Genomic DNA, 20,763 nt, shown 5'->3' with positions numbered 1-20,763 from the left:
TTCCTCTACAGAATCATGCCTGCGTTTTAATACAGTGTCATCTGAGGGCCCGAAGATCATGAATATTCGATACTGATCTTCGGCTTGCCCCTTGTGCAAATATTTCTCCAGATTCACTGGATCTTTTCATGAAATTATGTAATCTAGATGGCTGGATATTCAAAGTCCTCAGTATTTTCCATTAATGACATTTCTTTTGAAAATTTTCCACAAATTTTTCAGTTTTTTTGTCACAGAATGGTGAACCTCCGCTCATCTTCACGTATGAAAGACTCTGCCTGTCTAAAATGTCCCTTTTATGCCCAGTCATGTTACTGACCTTTTGGCATTAAACCTAATCAGTTGCAAACGCGCCTTCGGCTGTTTCCCATTAATACCACTTGCTTTTCCAGCAAATTGTTGACTCATCCCTACTTTTTCAAATGTGTTGCTGCGATCAAATTCAAAAGGAGCTAGTATTTTGCATGAAATGCAAAAATGTTTTAGTTTCACCATCTGGTATATTGTTTATTTACATTTTACACAGTGCCCGAACTTGTTTGCAATTGGAGTATTAGACACCCCACCCCCACCCCCACCCCCCAAACTTATAACATCTAAATAACTAACCATATATTTAAAAAAAAATCCTGAACTCCTATGTCTCTGCTGTTGTGGATTTGCTTGTTCTTACCATTCTTTCTCATTCTCTCTACAGTCTATGTCTATTCTTCAATCTATTCTTACATGCAAGGTCTATTACCAACTTTATTATCATTATTGTAAATTTTAACGTCAATATAAAAACTGCTCTACTAAATCTAATCCCCTCCCTTTTTCATTGTTTATATCCATTATTGTTAATGTCGTCGTTGCTCTGCTTCTGTCCCTGTCCATCTCTTTGTCTCTGTCAACCTCTCTATCCCTCTGTGATAGTGGAAATGGGCAGTTGTCATTCTCTTCTTGACCAGCAGGGGGCAACGAACAGGGCTCACTCTGACGACTCCGAGACACTTGGGGGCGCTGTGGTCAAAGCTGCATTCTTTTTTTTATACTGAAAGAAGCAAGATGGCGGAACCTGAGGAGACGAAAAAGGGCCCATGCACTTTTTTGTTTAAAAAATCTACTAAAAAGTTTTCCGGACGAAAGAGGAAGGCAAGCGACAGCGACAAAGGTAGGAGTGGTTACTATTTCAGCTCATATCCACTGTTTTGATCAGTAGAATATCTGTGACTGGTGGAAACGATGTTGCATAGTAAACAGTCATGATATGTCAAATAACAATTTGCTTAACTTAAGTGTTTTTATGTGGTCGTTTAATTAATTTGTGCAATGAATGAGGAAATTGAAATTTACCTACCTATAGACAACACGTTTCCAACGACGGAGAGACAAAAACTACCGTAATTTTAGTAGTTTACGGTCTGAAGATTATTTATAAAGCCGTAATTTGTGCTGCGTTTAAGCCCCCTTGGAAATTGGATGTGCATAGGAAGTCTGTTTTTTTTCTGCTCTCTTCTGATGTTAGTTCAGTGCTGTTCTCCAAACACGAATAAAAGATTTGTATTTCTGATGACTTTCAAATGAAATCACATGACCATATTTTTTTCAATCCACATCCATTTTAGCTCCTTAAATCCAATAAATAGAAGATGCACTGGCCAATCAGAAACCACTTTAATCTCCTTAGACATTTTATTAGAAACATTCTGGTATTTTCGTCAGATTAGGAAAAAATTTGGGTAATTTGGGATTTTTTAAGTAGATCACTTTGACATGTTCAAGAATTTTAAAGAAAATTTCAGCGAATCTCTTTAAATGTTTGGGGAATTTTTGTTTATTTTCATGGAATTTTTAGGAATGTATTTTTTTGATTTAATGAGAAATTTTAGGGGGAACTTGCTTAGGTACTTGTAGTCCATCATCAAAATGTAAATTTTAGCAGAAATATTATCTGAAATTTGGGGGAATTTCCTCGAAAACTTTCCCTAATTTACACAGAATTTTTACTTGAATTGTAAGTGGAATAATAAGGATATTTGAAGACATTTTGGGTTATTTTATGGGATACTTTTAATAGTATGATTAAAAATTTTCACTGAAATTTTGGGTAATTTCTTTAATATTTAGGGAAATTGTGTGGGCTATCTAGTACTATATTTTCTGCAAAAACAGGGCCTTCAGGAGAATTATGGACATAATTTAAAAAAAAAATCTCATTCCTTCTCAAGGACAAGGCTGGGCTCTTAAACTTATAAGGTCCTCCCTATCCAAAATAATTGGGAGAAACTAAAAATGTTTTTCAAACTAAAGCTGAGGTCTCAGGAGGTCGAAACTCACCATGTGAAAATGTGTGAAACTTTCAGATGGCAACAGTGATGAAGACCAGAGCTCTGTGGTCAGGAGAGAAAAGAAGGAAACTCGGGTCAATCCCATGATTCAAAAGGTACCGGTATAAAAAATACCAATGTCAAATTTATAAAATCTGTTTTAATTTACGTATGAGATAAGCCTGACTTCAGTTTAATCCCTGTTCAGTCGAAGAAGGTGGAGAGAGATACCATTTCCTCAAGTGAAAGTGAAGAAGACAAAGAAGACCAGAAAATCACAGTTTCCTACAAGTCCACTCGGTCAGCAGTGAGTTGAGACTTTTTTATGATTGAAAGTTTGAAAAGTAGCAGAAACCATGAAGAAACAGTTGGTACTGAAGCATCTATTGTTGCGGTAGCAGAAAGCCATGCAATGCTCTTAACTAGCCCATTTATCTACTCAATATTCCATTTTGTTTTTTATTTGCATTCACATTGGTTCTCCGGTGACTACTCTTTAAAAAAAATTTTAGTGAATACACTCTTTGTTGTTGCAGAGCCAGAAATTCTTTTGAAATCGTTTTCATTCTTTGTTTTTCCTCTCATTTCTGCCCCCCCAAAGAAACCCGAGGGCCCTGAGGACATGGGTGCAACTGCTACATACGAACTGGACACAGAGAGAGACAAAGATGCTCAGGCCATTTTTGAAAGAAGTCAGAAAATCCAAGAGGTACAAGATTACTGGATGTTATCCTTCAAATGACATTTATCACAATGCTTTGCACCAAACTTGACAACCTGGTTTTAAAAATGTATCCCACTCTTTTGTCCTTACAACCGTATAAACTCTGTGTCTCCAAACAGGAGCTGACGGGTAAAGAAGACGATAAAATCTACCGTGGCATTAACAACTACCAGAAATTTATTAAACCCAAAGATACCACCATGGGCAATGCCTCCTCTGGCATGGTCAGGCAAGTATTTTGTGAAAATATACTAATTTGATGGCTATGTTTTTGGATGTGTCCACCACCGAACGCTATTATTAGGTAGTCAGAGTGTAATTCATGAACTGATACGATATGCAATACATGACCCAAATATGAAGAAAAGATCAAGTGCAGGACTGATTTGTTATTTACTGCAATATGGTGTCTGTTTCACATCATATCATGCTTTTTACTGCTGCCCAAAAGGATCCCGCTGTCTACTAATTCTTTTATCCTGCTATATATTACCAAACTGTGATCTTGTCCCATCCCTAAGCATTATTGTTGATACACTTCATTACACTACATTTCCCTTCAACCCTTCAAACAGAAAAGGACCAATCAGAGCTCCTGAGCACCTGAGAGCCACAGTGAGGTGGGACTACCAGCCAGACATCTGCAAAGACTACAAGGAAACTGGTTTCTGTGGTTTTGGAGGTGGATATCTGTTCTGCTGTCATATTTTAAATGGCTAAAACTTCTAAAAACCCTAACCACTCACTTTCATGTTCTCTCCTTCTATTCAGACAGCTGTAAGTTCCTCCACGACAGATCTGACTACAAACATGGCTGGCAGATCGAGAGGGAGCTGGAGGAGGGCAGATATGGAGCCAATGGTGAGCGAGCAGGGAGATTTGGTTCTGTTTTTGGGCCTGTTTCTGCTCTCTGTCACAGTATTAATTTTATTTTTATTTTTTTAGATGATGAAAACTACGAGGTGAGCAGTGATGATGAGGATTTACCCTTTAAGTGCTTTATCTGCAGGGAGTCCTTCAAGAATCCTATCATCACAAAGTAAGACTCTGATGTTATTACTTACGGTGTATACTGTAGCGCTTGAAAGATTCTAAACTTTGATGTACATCAAATTTATCTACACTTAGCCCAAGATGGATATGATTTAAATGACAATGAGCTGGTAGAAGCTAGATCTGACAAATGAATTAAAATGTTTTTGGTAGGATTACTGATTGAGGGACTGGGTGACATGAGTAGAAGAGTTTGAAGAGCATTGAAGAGGGTTCTTTATTGTAAGGGTGGTTTCATATTAGGAACCCAGGGCTGGATCTGAGTACGTTAATTAATTTAATTTATTTCAAACTTTTTTTTTTTTTTTTACTTGATTACGGCTTGAGCTTACAAGAAACTGAATCTCAAATTATTATAACAGTGTGAAAAAGTCAGATTTTTTTTTTTTTTTTTTTTTTTGGTTCTGAAAAAAGCTTTTTTACTAAAAGCAGCTGCTAAGAGTTCCTGAGCCTTTATCCTGTCACTCTGGTTCATTACACACAACCACAATCATGGAGAAAACTGCTGACTGACTGGACATGTCCAGAAGACGATCATTGACGCCTCCGTCCTGATTAATGGTTTTATGCCAGTTTTGCATTTAATAGTCCAAAACAGTGCTTCCCAAAAGGAGGGCCAGGGACAAGGGATGCACAATATTGTTCTTGTGCTGAAATCCGATATTTACAAAATAATTTCAGCTGATACCCGTATTTAAATGTAGTTCAGACCTTTAACTTCAGTCACTTTAAAGTGTAAGTAAGGAATGATGATGAATAAAGAAAGACTTTAGCTGATGTAGATCTGTTGGCTCTGCTTAAAACTTCACTAAATATTTTCTAAACCACCAATATTTACAGCTAATATAGGCAGATTTTTTAAGGCCAAATATTTGTGGTAAAAATCGGCTGAAATATCTGCTGATACTGATATCGAACTGACATTGTGCATCCCTACTGAGAACCATTGGGGGGGCACCGGAGGTGCTGTAGGTGGGCCACAAGATACATTAACGATGATGACTAAAACTCAGAAATGATTTCATGATCACAGATGATCATATAATATTTTAACATATTATTATTTTAAGTCTCAGAAATAACAAAACACAGCCAGAAGTTTAAACTCATGTCACCTTTTTATCATTTACTTTGTCTGATGTGTACAACTGATGTCAAGGTTTAACTGGTATTGGATTGACTGGTGACAATCCATTAAACATTCTACTGTGCCAGTTGCTTCATGATTCTCAGAATTTATCAGTCTCATTGGAGACATTGATCTGCTTTGGGAAGATTTTGCAGGGCCACAGTTTGTTTGCAGAGGTAAATATTAGAAAATAAAGTTTGAATGACTTTGCAGATGCTGGATTAAAACGAAATAAGTAGCAGTAGCTCATTAATTGTACTTTGTGACCCCACAAACACTTTCCAAGTGATGTTAATGTATCTTAAAGGAGATTGTTTGCATTTAACTTCCCTGTTTAAGAAACAAATATATGATAAAAAAGTAAATATTTGAGTTTTCTGTTATGGTTGATGGAGGATTTTCAGGTCTTAAATTTGGTGGCAGTGAACTGAAGTTTGGGAAAGGCTGGGTACTTAATTGTAGTAATAATCTTTATTGTGCTAACCAGTCCTGTATTTCTCAGATGTAGGCACTACTTTTGTGAGAGCTGCGCTCTTCAGCATTACCGCAGGTCAAAGCGTTGCTACGTGTGCAACACTCAAACCAATGGTGTCTTCAACCCGGCTAAAGGTGAGCAGGTTCTGTCGAGGACATTGATTTGAGAAACGAGAGTAAGCTACTTTAAATTAAAGCTGACATGTATAATTTGTGTTTTCCATTATGGAACAGAAGATTTGACTGATATTTTTTATTTCAGTAAAGCAGACTTAATCACCATCTTTATATGAAGTAAGATGGTGATAATGGACAGAAAAGACAAAAGAAGAAGGTTCTGTTTATATTCAACTAAATTAATGTTTCTTTTACTTTGCCCCATATCCAGAACTGATGGCCAAGTTGGAGAAACATCAGGCCGCAACAGACCAGCCACCGTCAGAGGAGGAAGATTAACATCTGAACCTCTTCAGCCTCTTCCCTTATGTGTTTGTCTGTCTATTCTGAATAAAGTAACTTTTTCTACATAGTTAAATGTAGCATCGAGTGGCTCCATCAAGTTAAACATTAATGTGAACAATGTTTATTGTTAAAAGTCAAGTTTGACATTTGCAACACTTTGCTCTGCCCTCACTTTCATACAAGCAGACAAAACAAGCACCAATGTAACATTCACGTTTAGTAACATCACGCTCAGAACAAGTTGAAGGAAATACACTTCTATGCTTGGAGGTTAACTAAATAGGTGTTGTGTTGAACCTCTGTGTAACAAAGGTGATGCTGAACACAGGCAGAGAGCTAAGAAATGCATTTACATGCCATTCAGTCAGGGAAAAGTCAGAAGCTTCCATCTGGTGCACGAAGGGTCAAACTGAGAAAGCTGTGAGGACCGGTGTGCACCCTCATGGTGGTCTCACGGAGCAGATGGGCCACATTAAGCAGCCATGTTCAAACAGGAGGTAGAGCGCCCCCTCTGAATATTAAGTAGCAGCTTCCCACTGATGATTTCCACGGGGAACTTCAAGTTCATCGACATCCACAGACCGTCCTCTGAAACCTTAGACCCAGCATGAGGTGTAGAGGAGTCCTGTTGTGTTTTTGGCTCCAGGGGGGTTTATAAAGTGTGGGTACAATCTGTAAACACTCATGTGTGTTTGTGAAGAGAGAGGCCATCAGTGCAGTGCAAGAGTCTGTGCATATCTAAGAACAAAAGCATGTGAGAGACATCAAAACGAGGCAAGACGGCTGCTGGCTTTCAACCTCTGTCTGAGAACAGCAACTCCTTTTAGTTTCACATCTGAATTATTTACAAGTGGGCTTTTACAAAAAAGATCTCCTGTATGCTCTGATAGTCCCCCCACAGAGTCCTCCACTGTCAGAAGTCCCAGTCATCCACGTCCAGGTGGCTGAGCCCTGACTCCAGGCTGGCCAGTCCAGAGGGAGAGTCCTGTGGCTGGGAGATCTCGTAGCTTGTGATCGGGGAGACGGGCCGTAACAGCTCAGGCAAAGCCTCCGAGGGCCGGCGTTTAATCTGAGAGAGAAAACATTTGAAAAACTTTAAATAGTTTTATTTTTGGGCTTTTTTTGTGCATATATTTTTACAGGAGGAAGTGGATAGAGTTGGAAACAGAGATGAGAGAGTGGGGAGAAACATGCGGGAAAGTGCCACGGGCTGGATTCAAACCTGGGCCGCCCATGTACATAGGGTGCGTCTTAAACCACGAGGCCATCTGCGCCCCTGAATAGTATTTTTTCAATGAATTCTTCCACTCAGACTCAGCAGATTAAACATTTTAAACTGCCCTCAAGTTTCTCATAGGAGCTTTGCATTTTTACAGTCATTTTTATGGGTGATAGTGCCAGAATATGCTTTGCATACCTGTTTAAAGAAAGGGTGGCCTATGAGGGTGCTCGCTGAAGGTCTGGAAAAAAACAAAACAATTAGTGATTTCTGGATGTAAAATTTCCAAACAACAAATTGGCTAGCAGGAAGCAAAAGGCCAACCTTTTTTCCGGGTCTCGCTGTAGACACAGCTCAACAAAGGCATGGAAGTGTGGGGAGAACGTGCGGTTGTAGGGGTGTCCTGATGAGGAGGAGGGTTCTCCGTTGGACTGACGAACACCTCCAGCTCCTGGGCCCTCGCAGATCCCAGAATCAGCCCCAGAGCGAGACGGTTTCAGTGACAGCTCCTCTGGTGGGATGGTGGTGGTGTCCAGCAAACACGGCACTGTCCCGTTTAGCTTCTCAAGCAGCATCTGTGAAGGAAAATTAGTTTAGACGGTGCACGAAAGGAGAGTTTTGTACTCTGCATTCTTCTGATGCACTGTAGTTTATTTGTAACTTAATATCTGGATGTAAGCGAGATGTGTGACCTGTGTAGCTGGCATGTCTTTGAAGGGCACATGTCCATTGGCCAGTTCACAGGCAGTGATGCCGAGGCTATAGATGTCTGATCGAAAGTCATAACCCTGCAGGTTCTGGGGAAAAAACAAAAAATTCATATATTAAACTCACCATCAATTTGATCACAGCCTCTTTAACAATTTCTTTCATTTTTATACTAAGTGCAGCATACTTAATGCCATCAATCATTGGCTGCAGACACTTCGAAAACCAGGGGCAGAGATCATAACAGTATCACATAATGCTTTATTTTGGAGGAATGCAGTACTGTACCTGTTGCAACACCTCAGGACTCAGCCAAGGCAACACCTTGACGCTGTACTGGGGGAAGTCATGGACAACTCTGGCCCTCTGGCCATGCCGAATCAGACTGAAGATGCTCCGTAGACCTGACATGCAGACCTGTCCATCAGCTGAGATCAGCACATGGCTGGCCTTCACACTCCTACACATCATCAGAGTCAGTAAGATCATCCAGTGTCACATCAGATTTGGAAGAATTATCAAAATTATTTATTTTTATTGGCAATTTATTAAACTAAATAAAAAAGAAAGGCCATTGGCTGAATATTAATATGGACAGTACATCTCTTCTATATTTGTACAGAAGTGAAGCCAAAATGCACTTAGCATAAAACTGCCTAATTGTTTCTATGCCCATTATGCTAACTACACCACACATTTAACCAACTGTTAAACCCTCACAGGTCTTTCACTTATTTAATGTAAACTGCAACAATTGTACTTTTAGTTTTTGTTATTTTTCTCTTGTCTTTATTTCATTACTCTGCCTATTGCCCTGAGAACGCTACAATAAGCTGCATTTGTAAAAAGCTAATCACAATTTTACATCTGCTCTTTTTTGCATCTTATTACTAATTAAAGAAAACTTTTCAAAAAAAATGGGGACCTGAGGGGTGCACAGGTAGTCAAGTGGTTAAGGTGCGCACCATATACGCAGGCGACCTGGGTTCGAATCCAGCCCGTGGCACCATTGCCTGCATGTCTCTCCTCGCTCTCTTCTCTGTTTCTGACTCTATCCACTGTCCTCTCTCTAATAAAGGCACAAAAAAGCCAAAAAAAAAATCTTTAAAAAAAAAAATGAGGACTTGAATGCATATTAGCATGATAGCTATCAATAAAGAATTTAGGGTTGGAAAAAAGTATGATGTATATTTTAACTTAAGTTTGACCCCTCTTCTCATGACAAAATGAGACAGGCAGGGTGTATAACCTACTCAGCAGTCTGCAAGGGGAACGCTAAATATTTTGGCTTCACTCCCAGACAACTATTGCTCTGTCCATCTTAATATCTGATCTACTGGGAAGGCTCAGAAAGCAGCACAAAAACTAGCATGACATGTTTTTTCCTTGAAAAACAAACCAAATGTAGAGAGTGTATATTACCGATGCACATATCCCATATGGTGGATGTATTCCAGAGCTTTGAGCATACCGAGTAAAATGTATGCAATCGTCAGCTCAGGCATACCATCAGTGAAGTGTGTGCAGATCAGATCTCTGGCCGACCCTGACAGACCAAACATCATCATAAACAGCAATGATAACTAACATTTATTTGTAAATACAGGCAAATCTAAAAAATAAGCATGGTATAAGTAGAGATAATCAATCAAAACATTTTTTATACGTTACCGTAAGCCATGAAGGGGGTGATGACCCACAGCTCATTTTCAGCTATGAAGACGCTCTTGTAAGGTAGAATACTGGAGTGGTGAAAGAGCTTTGACACATGTAATTCACCCTGTAGAGAGATAAACGTAACATATAACTATCATGTCAAAGCAGACACAGTTTAAGGATGATTCTGACCTGAGTAAGACTTAAAGGTGAGCAGTAAAAACCAGGACTTTAATCAGATCACAGAGACAACAGCCGGCGTTGACTATGAAGCAGTGAGATCAAACAAAGAGAAGCTTCGTCCACCGAGGAGCTGAGTTTAGATGTGATGAGATCAAGAGCTGATACAGACCTGCAGGTAAGCCACCATGTCGTTAGTGCATGACTCCAAGTCAATCCGTCTGATGGCCACATGCTCCCCTGTGGGTCTGTACTGGGCCAGGTTCACTGTCATCAAGTCGTCCAGACCCCGTCCTAAAACACAAGCAGAGGTCATTGAAATTAATGGTTTATAATCATGCATCCTCCTCAAGTCCTTTGTTCTTATGCCTTTGCACCTGGGATGGCAAGGACTAGAGGCATTTTAATTTCAAGTCCACCCTGACTAAAGGAAGAACTGATTGGATCTTGAGGTCAAAGGTAAAAATGCCAACTGGGCCTTAGGTTGGAGTACAAGATCAATGTCAAAAACCACCTTGGCCCTTCCAAGGTTAAAAAGAATTCGACTAACAGCCTAGTGATGGTAAGCTAATGTTAAATTATTACAAGACAAAGTGAGAACACAGAAATGGATACCATTCAGTTAAAAAACCTGAGCTGTGTTAAAAGACTTTAAGTCCAAGTTTGAATATCAAAGACTTAATGTGTAACTTTCAGAGCACATTTTCAGACCAAAACCAATGTTTTCTTTGGACACACCCCCTTCATCCCTCAGCTCCCCTCCTGCCTCCACATTTCACCAAACCATCCTGTAATTTTTTTTGCCAGCAAGTATTTAGGAGAAGAAGTGCAGCATACAATTTCAGACTATATGCATCTGTATGTTGGTATCGCTCTTTTTTTTTTGGTCATAGGAAATCTTTACATTCACTTTTCTCCTGAAGCTGTAATCTGATAACAAAGCTCCCTTATTATGCCCCCGAACAACGGCACTGAGTGGGCTAGGCCTGTGTTCACGACTTGTTTGGCATCAGGACCCACCACCGACTCCTTAATGACAAATCACATCTGAAAGTTTTCAATCAAATCAATGTTTTTAACAAAAATGTGGCATTTTGGAGTTCAGATGGAACAAAATATAAAACAGAACAAAAAGATGCTGGCATCTTCCTCAAAATAGAATAAAAAAATTAAGACTTTTGCAGCATGTTTTCTTTCTAGGCAAACCTGCAGCTCACTGAAAATGGCTTTGCGTCCCACTTTTGGGTCCAGACCTAGCAGTTGAGAACCTAGGGACTAGGCTGTCACTTTTTCTCCATGCAGTGGCAAAACAAACCCAGAGGGAGTCTGACTTCATTCTAAAAATATGAGATGCTTAAATGTTTGCAGATGGAGGTTACTCTCTTTTTCCATTTCTTGTTTGTTTTTATGCAATCCCTTTCAAATGTTGGAAATAAATATAGGGAAGCTATTACTTTACGGCTTACAGCATATACACAGGTTATATATGATGATTGCTATATTGATATTCAGATTGTCACATATTAAGCCTTTAAACTGGTGAAGAAAGCACGTAATACTGTTTTGTGTTCTTAAATTTTTTTCAGCATGGTCTTTGCCTTCACATACCGATAACAGTCAGGACCTCATACGAGCTGCTGTCAGGGAGGAAGCTGCCCATGGTGTCCCGGCGCGGGAGGGAGGTCAGACTCTCCTGACTGTCCTCATGGGTCTGGAGGTAGAGAGAAAGAGGGAAGAAGAGTAAATGAAAATGTTCAGTGGCACTTTACAAAAGAGTAGGACTCTGTTAAAGACCCTGTGAGTGACTACTGGAGGGTTGGTCGTATGTGAAACAAGTGTTAAAGAATCCCCTATAGACAGGGTAAACTGTGTTATCAGGGTGTGTTAGCAGATTCTCAGAACTACAAACAAATAAAAACCTCAATTGAAAGATATTAGTAACACAAACTGGCCCCTTAGGCATAAGATGATATTCTTTAATATTCTGGAGCTAGTATTGGTTTGTCAGTTTCTGTGCTACAGCTTAATGATACATTATAGGAATTGCTTATTATCTCAGGCTATAAGTGATGAATTGGGGCAATAGTTTACTTGCTTTATAATTTCCAATGCAAATAAACATTAAATCAATGAATAAATAAAAAGCATAAAATATTTTTCTTCTACCTTGTCTCACTTAATAAAAAAATGCACATTTCACTGACCTGAGTCATCATCAGTGTGACAGAAGAACTTTTAAATTTAGGAAAATATCTTCAAAACTGACCATCAAAGAAATATAAAAAGGACTTTTTGTAATATGTAGAGGAAAGCTAATGTGCTGCTTAGCAGTGAGGACTTCTGAATTCCATCAATGTATCCCCTCCTAAATGATGGAAATGGAAAGACTGCAGAGGCAAGCTGTTGAGGCAAATGAGCGCGAGCTGTTTTGTTTCTGTGGCGACTGAAAACGCACATTCATTATTAATATAATGCACTTTGTTAAACATAATCTTATCCTATGAGAGGTAACTTTGACATAAAGGGCACACTTCAGCTGGAAAATATCCTTAACAGTTGTTCCAGATGTGGTGATTTCTCTGGATTTGATATTGAACCGTAAGTGGGCGTTAAAAACTCGCCTCATACATGCTTTAGCAGCCACATGTTAAGGTCCCTGTAAAGTGAAGTCCAAACTTTGTGTCTTAACACACTAGATATGCTGGAATAAGGTTGCTGCAAACATGTGAAAACACTGAGATCTATGTGTGACTAGATTTTGGATTAAGACTGTTAAAGGGTTGTCCACCTCTTTCCTGGCTTGGTTTAATTTGAGCAGGGAATCCACCCGCCCCCTAATGCTACAACGAAATAAAATCACCAAGCAGTTTTAAGTTACGAGCCAGCTACACGTTGTGTTTTTGTTCAATGTGAGGTAGATTTTCCAAATCTATCAGCCACCGTGGCCTATGGGCAATTAGAAGTATCGTAACAGAGAGATTTTTGCCAGGAAACGATAAACTTAATCCCCAACATCTGTCTCTCTGCTCTGGCACAGAGCCAGGCAGCTATAAGTAAGGGGTCAGGCTAATTGCTGGAGTGCTCATCTATTTTTCACTTAAACCAGATGCAGCAGGAACAAACATCTTACCTGATGTAGGTGTGCTTTAATCCATATTTCACTTGTCTTAAGTCCTGCATGATTAAAGGAAGCAGCCACAGTTCAGTCCCTTGTGTCTGTTAGCATAGCAATGCTAAAGTTTAGAAAAGTATCCAATGATGGGCACGTCCTATTCCTGCCAAGTCTATCACAATAAAAGCCTTCAATGCTAATCATGATTGAAGACTTTTATTTTGAAGAGCCACATGAGGAAATGTGGTGTTATCAGCAGCAATTTAACAAAGACATCTCATAAACGGAAAGAGACATAATGTACTTAAGCCTTAAAATGCGATCTCTGGTGGCTTAATAAAGAGCGTTGTAATATAGCATCATAGCAGACAGATATTCCTCCAGTCCAGTTGTAGCACTTTTTTTAATTTGAGAGGATTGTATGTCTTGAGAGTGGGTGTGGCTTCAGCTCATTCAACTGACACGCCCACATCATCCTAGAGCAGATATCACTGCCTAAATTTTTACGATTTTGAAGCTTAATTTTATAAACTTGGAGATTTAGTTGACTAATATTTGAACTAGGGATTCATAACACAGTTGCCTGTCATAAAACAAACCTAAAATACAGATTCTTTTTATCACTTTACAGGGACTTTAAGCTAGCATCTGTAATCTAACCAGAGAGCACAAACTACCATTGTGATCAGACTCAGAGGGGTAGCCATGCTTTGCTTAATAAGCTGAACAGGTGGAACTCCTGCAGGGACACACCGCATCTGACATTAAAGTGGAACAACAATTGTGACACTATCAGATCATCATCAAGTCAACAACTGGCCGTCAGCAAAGACAGGAAGTGTCAAACACTCACAACACAAAAATTAGACTCTTAGTGAGGTGACTCAAAGACACCACAATCTGGAGCACAGCATGTTAACAGCACACTGATGACTCAAACAAGAATATTTCAAGATAAAAATAAATGGCTTCTCTATACACGCTACCTTCCCCCCGTTTCTTCCCAACAGAAGCCCAGATGAGAGGGGTGAGACACCCATCTGAGCTACGAGCATGTACAGCGTGTTTTGTGAACTACAAAGTCATGCAAACATGAATGTGCAGAAGCCTTGGTGGGGAGGGGGTTGTGGGTTACTCTATGCATAAATCTGTGCGCACATACTCATGCATGCACGCACATATACAAAAGGCACATGTGAGGAATGATAATGCAGTGACAGAAGTACCACACTTACTTTCCTGTGAGAGAGTCCCTGAGCTTGCTCTGGGGTAGAAAAACCACATCAATGACACAAAGACATGTACACACAAACAGGAGAAGGATCTGTGTTTAGAGCAGCTCTTCAACTGGGAGGTGAAGCATCTGGTAGAGGGTGGGGCTGCAGCAGGTGTTGTCATGATAACTGATGGTAATTTGATTAAACTAATTAAACATGGTCTTACCAAAGCAAATCAAAGATAATGTAGCTATACCCTGCAGGTTTTTGAAGATACTACATAAGACAATGAGAATGAACAGCCAAAATATAAATGATAAATTTGTACCAGCATGCAACATTCAGCAATGTTCTGCCAGCAGGAAAATGAAAATGAGGCAAAGCTTGCAAAGAAAGGAAAAAAAAGGATGACCCACCCAAAATCATCTCCCTGAAAGATTAAAGCTTCAAAGAAAAAAGCCAAAATTAAACCCGTTATTTTTGTTAGGAAACAAGTAGCTTTTAACAATAAATAAACCACTCATACACAGCTACAAACATGATGTTTCCAGCCTTTAAAAATCTTGAAAGTACTATCAGGCCAGGAAGGGTCCTAAAATTAACCCCATCATTTGCAGTAAGGAATAAAAAGATGTAGCCATCTGGTCAGTACAAAAATCCCAAGAAAGAAATTTAAATGTTTGTACATTACAAAAAATCAATGATAAAACATCAAAACATTCATCAGAACCTACATAGACTGGTCTTAATCAATTATCATTTCTTTGGCTCCCACAAATGTATGACACAGTTAAAGAAAACTACAGCAGGGTAAGATTGCCAAAATTTCAGAGACCTCAAAGCTTTACAAAACCATTTGAAAGACATTCTCTATTATTTCAATAATGATAATATCAGAAGATACCAAATCTTAGAAAAAGTTAAGATCTTAATCTTTTTTAATCAAAAGCAAAACAAAATCCAAATGTCAAGATCCTATGGATTTTTATTTTATTGCTGTGGTATTGAAACAGCTAAATACTTTGTTTGATTTCACCGGAATCAAAAAAAGTGACAATTAAAAAACAGATTATTGGCCTGGCCTAGAGCGGGAAGTGTTATCGGGCACTTGGCTAAACATTGGTATTGGTGTTTTATTTCACAGATCACAGTGAAATTAATTAAAAAGTAGAGCACATAGAAATTTCAGGGTTAAACATTTCAGAGTTGATTTTAACTCCCAAAATGTAATTTTAACTCCATTATGAGTAAAATGTTCGTAAGTGTTGGAGTCTTTGACAGTGTTAATCCATTTCAGTGTTAATTCAACTCTGTAAAGTCAATAATCTAAGCATAATTCACTGCCATTTCAAATCGGGGGGGGCTGGGTTTTCCCATCATGCCTTTGGGCAGAGTGTTTAGGTTGTGTTTTAGATGTATTTCAATATATTTTATGTGACAAGATGTTTCCTGTTGAACAGTGATCACTGCCTGGATTCTTTTGCTCATGTTTTTAGTGGAATATTATTGTTTTTTTATGTTAAACACATCTGTGCCATGAGTGAACTCATTCACTACACTGGGTGCCTGATGGTCTACATCAGGGTTTTCAAAGTGTGGGAGAGTGAGCCTCCCCCAAGAGAATATATTTTAGTCCATGGACCCCCACCTCCATACAATATATTTTCTAACATATTTTTCTCATATTTAAGCATTTTTATTTTAACATTTTTATATTTTTGGTTATTTTGATCTGCATGTGTTTTTAAACATCCATCTTTCCCAGGCAAACAGTTATTTGGTTTCAGTAATGAACTTTATGCTAATACTACCTGATTATTATGCTCCAAGCATAATTTAGTGGGAACTATGGGTTTGCTTATATGTAGGTGATGCAGGATTGCATAACTGCAGATCATTCTTCACACTCAGCCTTTCTTGGTACTCACTTTTGACCATTGTTGGTACCAAAAACCTGCTCTTGCACAGACTGTTTTAGTGTTTTTGGTACCTAATGTCTCAGTTACCTTCAGTGCCTGAAATTCATTTTACTTTTTCAAAAAAATTCCCCTGGCTTAGACACTGACCCCAGGATTTATGCAGCCTTATGCTGGCATTAGCTCATACATCTTTGCTAATTAAACACCTCATCTACGCCACTTAATCACCTCAAAACCATTGGTCTATATTAAAGGGTGGAGTACTGACTTTCAACTCCGCACGCCTAACCTGAAGTCCTGTATCTTTGCCCCACCTTTGTCTGACTTTGCCACAGGTTTTCAATGTGAGGTGACAATTTTTAATAAGTATGTGCATTGCTCTGTGTCAACAGTTAAAGTTATAAATACCTCAAATTTACACCCAAATTAAAATGGTGTGATGTGTCAACAGTACACTTTAATATGTTTAAAAATATCACTGAGTGTTTAAGAGAATTAAATGTAACACTATGAGAGTTAAATTAACTTTGGTGATTTTGCCATGTTCTTTAGCTCTGTTTTCGGTCGTCACAGTCTCATTATATTTCTCACCCACACTTCTATCTTATTGGCTTTATGTCACATATGGGATAGCCAAGCAATACTGAAGCCTGAGTAGCACTGACACGTATCAGTGCCAATTAATGGACGCTGGTCTAAAATCAGTATCAGTCAACCCCTAATCCCAGTCTAACAGTTATGATATCCACGGTTTCAGAATGGTTTTTCTAAAAATGTGTTGAGCTAAACTTTATACCCATCAAACAATGACAACATGAACAAAATCTGCCAGTCAGCAGAGTCATGATCTCTGTGGACAGGTTTGTATGGAGTGTAGTAATGTTGTTAAGGATTTCAATACCTGGATCCTTTCAAACCAGGTTTTAAAACAAAAAAATCACTGAAGCTTTACTATCAATTACAACAAAAAGTATGTAAGCTTTCAAAAACTTCACATATTCGGTCATTTTTTTTCCACCAAAAGCCGCTGTGAGTGAAAGAGAGCGATCAGCATATAGATCTCAAGAAATCACTTAATAAAGACCCTGTAAAGTGAAATCCAAATTTGTGTCTTAACACACTAGATATGTTTGAATAAGGTTTCTGTAAACATTTGAAAACTTAGAGATGTTTTATTTGACTGAAATTTGAACTAGGGATTCACAACACAGTGACCTGTCATACAGCAAACCTAAATACAGATTTATTTTCATTTTACAGGGTCTTTAATATTGGGTGACCAGTATTTGTTTTTGTTTTTTTGTTTGTTTGTTTTCTGCAGCTGCCATATCATAAAAAGATACTGATAGTATTTGATTTTTAATCAAATTGAAATAAAGTTTAAAAATCTGCTAAAAAACAAAGAACTGAGGTTACACTAGAACCAAATACAAAGTTCAACCACTTTTACAAATGAATTCACAAAGGTTTTTTACTATGACAAGCTAATATATACACACAAATCTAATATCTAAATGTTTCATTTTAATATTTCAGTGCTTTAAGATATTTTTAGGTAAATATTTGGCTCAAATAGTAAAGACTATAAACAAGCAATTGTTATTCCAAAACTATTTTTTTGAAATTCTGCACCGCAATGAGTTTTACTCTACACTGTGTTTAACGTAGAAATGAGATGCCTAGTCAATAAACAATGAGGCTATAGACACATAATTAATGATATTGACAAGAATGGAGTCAAATTCAGGTACAAAGGCAAATTAATACTTCATGGGCAAAATAGAGTGTGCAACCTTTTTACACGTAAGAAACACAAATCCTCAAGCAGCAAATTAAATGGCTTAAATTTTTATGTGACAAGACAAAATGGGACATAAATTCAACAGTGATTGTGTTGGGCCCATCCTCAGATAAATTATTATTATTGCAAGTCACCGGGTAAAGGAAGCAGTAATTATTAATAATTAAGACGGGAAATAAATGTCTGATTGAATAGAAATCTTCCCAATTTGAATTTTAAGATGTTATCAGAGAAGCCGAGCAAAGCAACTACTCACTCAGAGCAGAGATTCAACATGTAGAGGATGCTTTTTTGGTTTCTTTCGTTGTCTGTGCTGATGAAGGGCCAAATGTGTAAGCAGTGTATTTAAGAATGTTGAATCTCAAATGCCTTGTATCTCACCTCCAAACAACTCCAAATCCCGTAGGCTCTCCACACTTAATTTCTCAGTTACCCAACGCTGACAGACACAGAGGGTTAATGACAGACAAGGAGAAAAGAGAGAGAGTGCAAGCAAAAATAAGAAAAAGTTCCACAGGAATATATTTGAAGCAGTTAAATAATATGGTTAAGAAAGCACAGTGTCATGCAGCTTTTCTTGTCAGTACTAATTATTGTTTGAGAAGAGAGAGCATTTGTCTTTAACAACATAACTGCACATTTTAAGTAAAAGCAACAACAGTGTTTAAATGCTTGCAATGAAGGTTTCAATTATGTGATTCTGCAGTTTTTAGTACAGGAATCAAGGTTTCTTCTGGACCAAAGTAAACCTAAATCATATTAAGAGGAAGGTAGTAACTTGCCAAACACTTACAAGAAAAGACATGGATCCTTTTGGGTGTGTTACATATGAAATGCTGAAAACACACCCAAGGAATGTGCGTCGTGAGAGTGAAACAACGCTGAAGTCCTTGTTTCCTGCAAGGAGACGTAAGTCACATACAGTCACTTAATCTAGATATTTTATTCATTCCTTTATTATTTGAGTTTTAATATAGGCTATGTTTCATTCAGGTAGCTTGAATGTCAAGAGATTTTACCTCATAAAAATAATACAACCATGCATGTAAATACGGTGCAGCGCTGTGAAAAAATTATTTGGCCCCTTCCTGATTTCTGTTTTTTGTTTATTCATTTATTTATTTCGCACATTTGTCACACTTATATTTTTCAGATAATCAATTTTTTTAATAGCAGATAAAGATAACCTTAGAAAATACAAAATGCCATTTTAAAAGGGTTATTTCATTGATGGGGAAAAAAGCTAAGACATCCATACCTACCTGGCCCTATGTGAAAAAGTGACTACCTCCTAAATGTGATAACTGGTTGTGCCAGCCAAGTGGCACCAACTGCAAACAAGCATTTGCAACAACTGGCAATGAGTCTTTAACATTGCTGTAGAGGAATTTTTTTCATTTTTTTTTTTTTGCAGATGTTTTAAAATTCAGCCATATTGGAGGGCTTCAAGCATGAAGCATCTCAATCAGATTTATGTCCAGACTAGGGCTGGGTAATTAAGCAAAACTTAAATTAAATTGCAATATTTCCTGCTGCAATTTTCAAATTGCAGAAGGTGCAATACTTGTTTAACCTGAAATGCATGTCACAAAACCAGTTTAAAACTTTTTTGCAGCAGAGATGTCAAACCATACACATCATGCAATTTTCATTGTCCTTTTTTAGAATAGTTTACAAAAATCCTACTTATTTTGTATGTTTCGTAATTAAAATGAGAATGACAAAAATGATCACTCCTTTCAATACAACAATTCATATCAAATTTGCAATATGATTAAAAATACTCATAATTCTATATTTTTAAAATGTATTCAACCATATTTTAATCCAATAGTATGTTGGTCATAATAAAGAATGATTTATTGCTTATAAAAATACATAGGATGAAGAACTTTTAAAAATCGCATATAAAATCGCATTTGCAATGTTGGAAGGAAAAAAAATCGTAGTTAGATTATTTTCCAAGACAAATAAAAAAATCAGGAAGGAGGCACTATTTTTTCACAGCACTGTAGTACCAGACTTTAGTCTTAGCTGCAGTACAGTCAATATGTTTTCAGTCTCAACAGTAAAACTCTGAGGCCTACAAAAACCCAAATAACAGATTCACATGAGTAAGAACAACCTGCTATCTTATACGTCTAACTTGCTTCATTCTTAATGTTCATTTTGAAGTCACTGTTTTATATTCTTTTATACATATGTAAGGGAGTCTGTCTCAGTACCAGAATGCAGGCTGAATGTCAGGTTTAACCAGCAGCATTTAACATATATCATCAGCTATTTTGATCAAAGTCGAGGTAGAGGGAAAAGTAACATACTCTGACATCAGTTAACTGCTTAACACTTCATATTTCAGATTGGAAAGATCATTCAATCTGTTTGTTTCCTCGAATCTTTCTCGCTCCAACATTCACACTGAATTAGATGATGATACTGCATAAATGCAGATACTGACTGACGTGGATTGCAGACGAGGTAAGTGTATTAACCAAGAAACCACTTAGTTGTATCAGAATCGTACCAAGCAGGCTTGCTTATGGTTCACTTGTGTTGCTATGATGTAAGGCTAGCAATGATATATTACCGTTAGCTAAGTAGCTACTTTGACTAATTCCATCGACAAGAAAAACATGAAACTAAATTATTATACTGTTTAAATGACTTACCTTTCGAATATTTGGAGCAACAGTGCCGCTTCTTAAATTGAAGGGAAACTTCTTTAGCTAGCCATCCTCTCCTGCGGATGTTTTTGGCAGCTCTTCGATGCGCTTTCCTGTCTGAACGTTGTGTCGCGCAA

At 37.9% G+C, this 20,763-nt stretch overlaps 2 protein-coding genes across 5 annotated transcripts; one reads left to right on the top strand and one right to left on the bottom strand.

Annotated features, from left to right (window-relative positions):
- Positions 1 to 1,019: 1,019 nt before the first annotated feature.
- rnf113a (ring finger protein 113A) lies at positions 1,020 to 6,218 on the top strand. The gene is made up of 10 exons (XM_041778466.1): positions 1,020 to 1,153; positions 2,346 to 2,425; positions 2,518 to 2,616; positions 2,911 to 3,018; positions 3,153 to 3,262; positions 3,609 to 3,715; positions 3,805 to 3,894; positions 3,979 to 4,072; positions 5,718 to 5,824; positions 6,078 to 6,218. Exons 1-10 carry the CDS (start codon positions 1,048 to 1,050, stop codon positions 6,143 to 6,145), a joined length of 969 nt encoding a protein of 322 aa, XP_041634400.1. The 5' UTR covers positions 1,020 to 1,047; the 3' UTR covers positions 6,146 to 6,218.
- A 132-nt stretch (positions 6,219 to 6,350) lies between these two features.
- Positions 6,351 to 20,759, bottom strand: strada (STE20 related adaptor alpha). 4 transcript variants are annotated; one of them, XM_041778461.1, is made up of 13 exons: positions 20,633 to 20,753; positions 18,757 to 18,860; positions 18,345 to 18,402; positions 14,262 to 14,290; positions 11,523 to 11,625; positions 10,087 to 10,208; positions 9,750 to 9,858; positions 9,501 to 9,624; positions 8,367 to 8,538; positions 8,063 to 8,167; positions 7,695 to 7,945; positions 7,569 to 7,611; positions 6,351 to 7,220 (listed from the first exon to the last, which is right to left on the bottom strand). In XM_041778461.1, the coding sequence occupies exons 2-13, from the start codon at positions 18,766 to 18,768 to the stop codon at positions 7,065 to 7,067; spliced, it is 1,284 nt and encodes a 427-aa protein (XP_041634395.1). In that variant the 5' UTR covers positions 18,769 to 18,860; positions 20,633 to 20,753; the 3' UTR covers positions 6,351 to 7,064. The 4 variants fall into 4 exon arrangements, with proteins under 4 accessions (XP_041634395.1, XP_041634397.1, XP_041634398.1 ...); XM_041778463.1 differs by lacking the exon at positions 14,262 to 14,290 and having other exon boundaries at positions 20,633 to 20,759; XM_041778464.1 differs by lacking the exon at positions 18,345 to 18,402 and having other exon boundaries at positions 20,633 to 20,759.
- Between the last annotated feature and the right edge of the window lie 4 nt (positions 20,760 to 20,763).

This window comes from Cheilinus undulatus, linkage group 21, assembly GCF_018320785.1.
Source record: "Cheilinus undulatus linkage group 21, ASM1832078v1, whole genome shotgun sequence".
In the NCBI taxonomy this organism is placed as follows: Eukaryota; Metazoa; Chordata; class Actinopteri; order Labriformes; family Labridae; genus Cheilinus; species Cheilinus undulatus.
This window is presented reverse-complemented; position numbering and strand designations above follow the sequence as displayed.

What these genes read in the sequence shown, in the direction of transcription:
- rnf113a (XM_041778466.1), top strand. Translation starts at nt 1,048, where the DNA reads ATGGCGGAACCTGAGGAGACGAAAAAGGGCCCATGCACTTTTTTGTTT. An exon ending in TGGTTTCTGTGGTTTTGGAG is followed by an intron (nt 3,716 to 3,804) that starts GTGGATATCTGT and finishes CCTTCTATTCAG; the next exon opens with ACAGCTGTAAGTTCCTCCAC. An exon ending in AAGAATCCTATCATCACAAA is followed by an intron (nt 4,073 to 5,717) that starts GTAAGACTCTGA and finishes TGTATTTCTCAG; the next exon opens with ATGTAGGCACTACTTTTGTG.
- strada (XM_041778461.1), bottom strand. An exon ending in TGAGGTCCTGACTGTTATCG is followed by an intron (nt 10,209 to 11,522) that starts GTATGTGAAGGC and finishes CTTGTGTTTTAG; the next exon opens with GACGGGGTCTGGACGACTTG. An exon ending in CACCCCCTTCATGGCTTACG is followed by an intron (nt 9,625 to 9,749) that starts GTAACGTATAAA and finishes TTGGTCTGTCAG; the next exon opens with GGTCGGCCAGAGATCTGATC.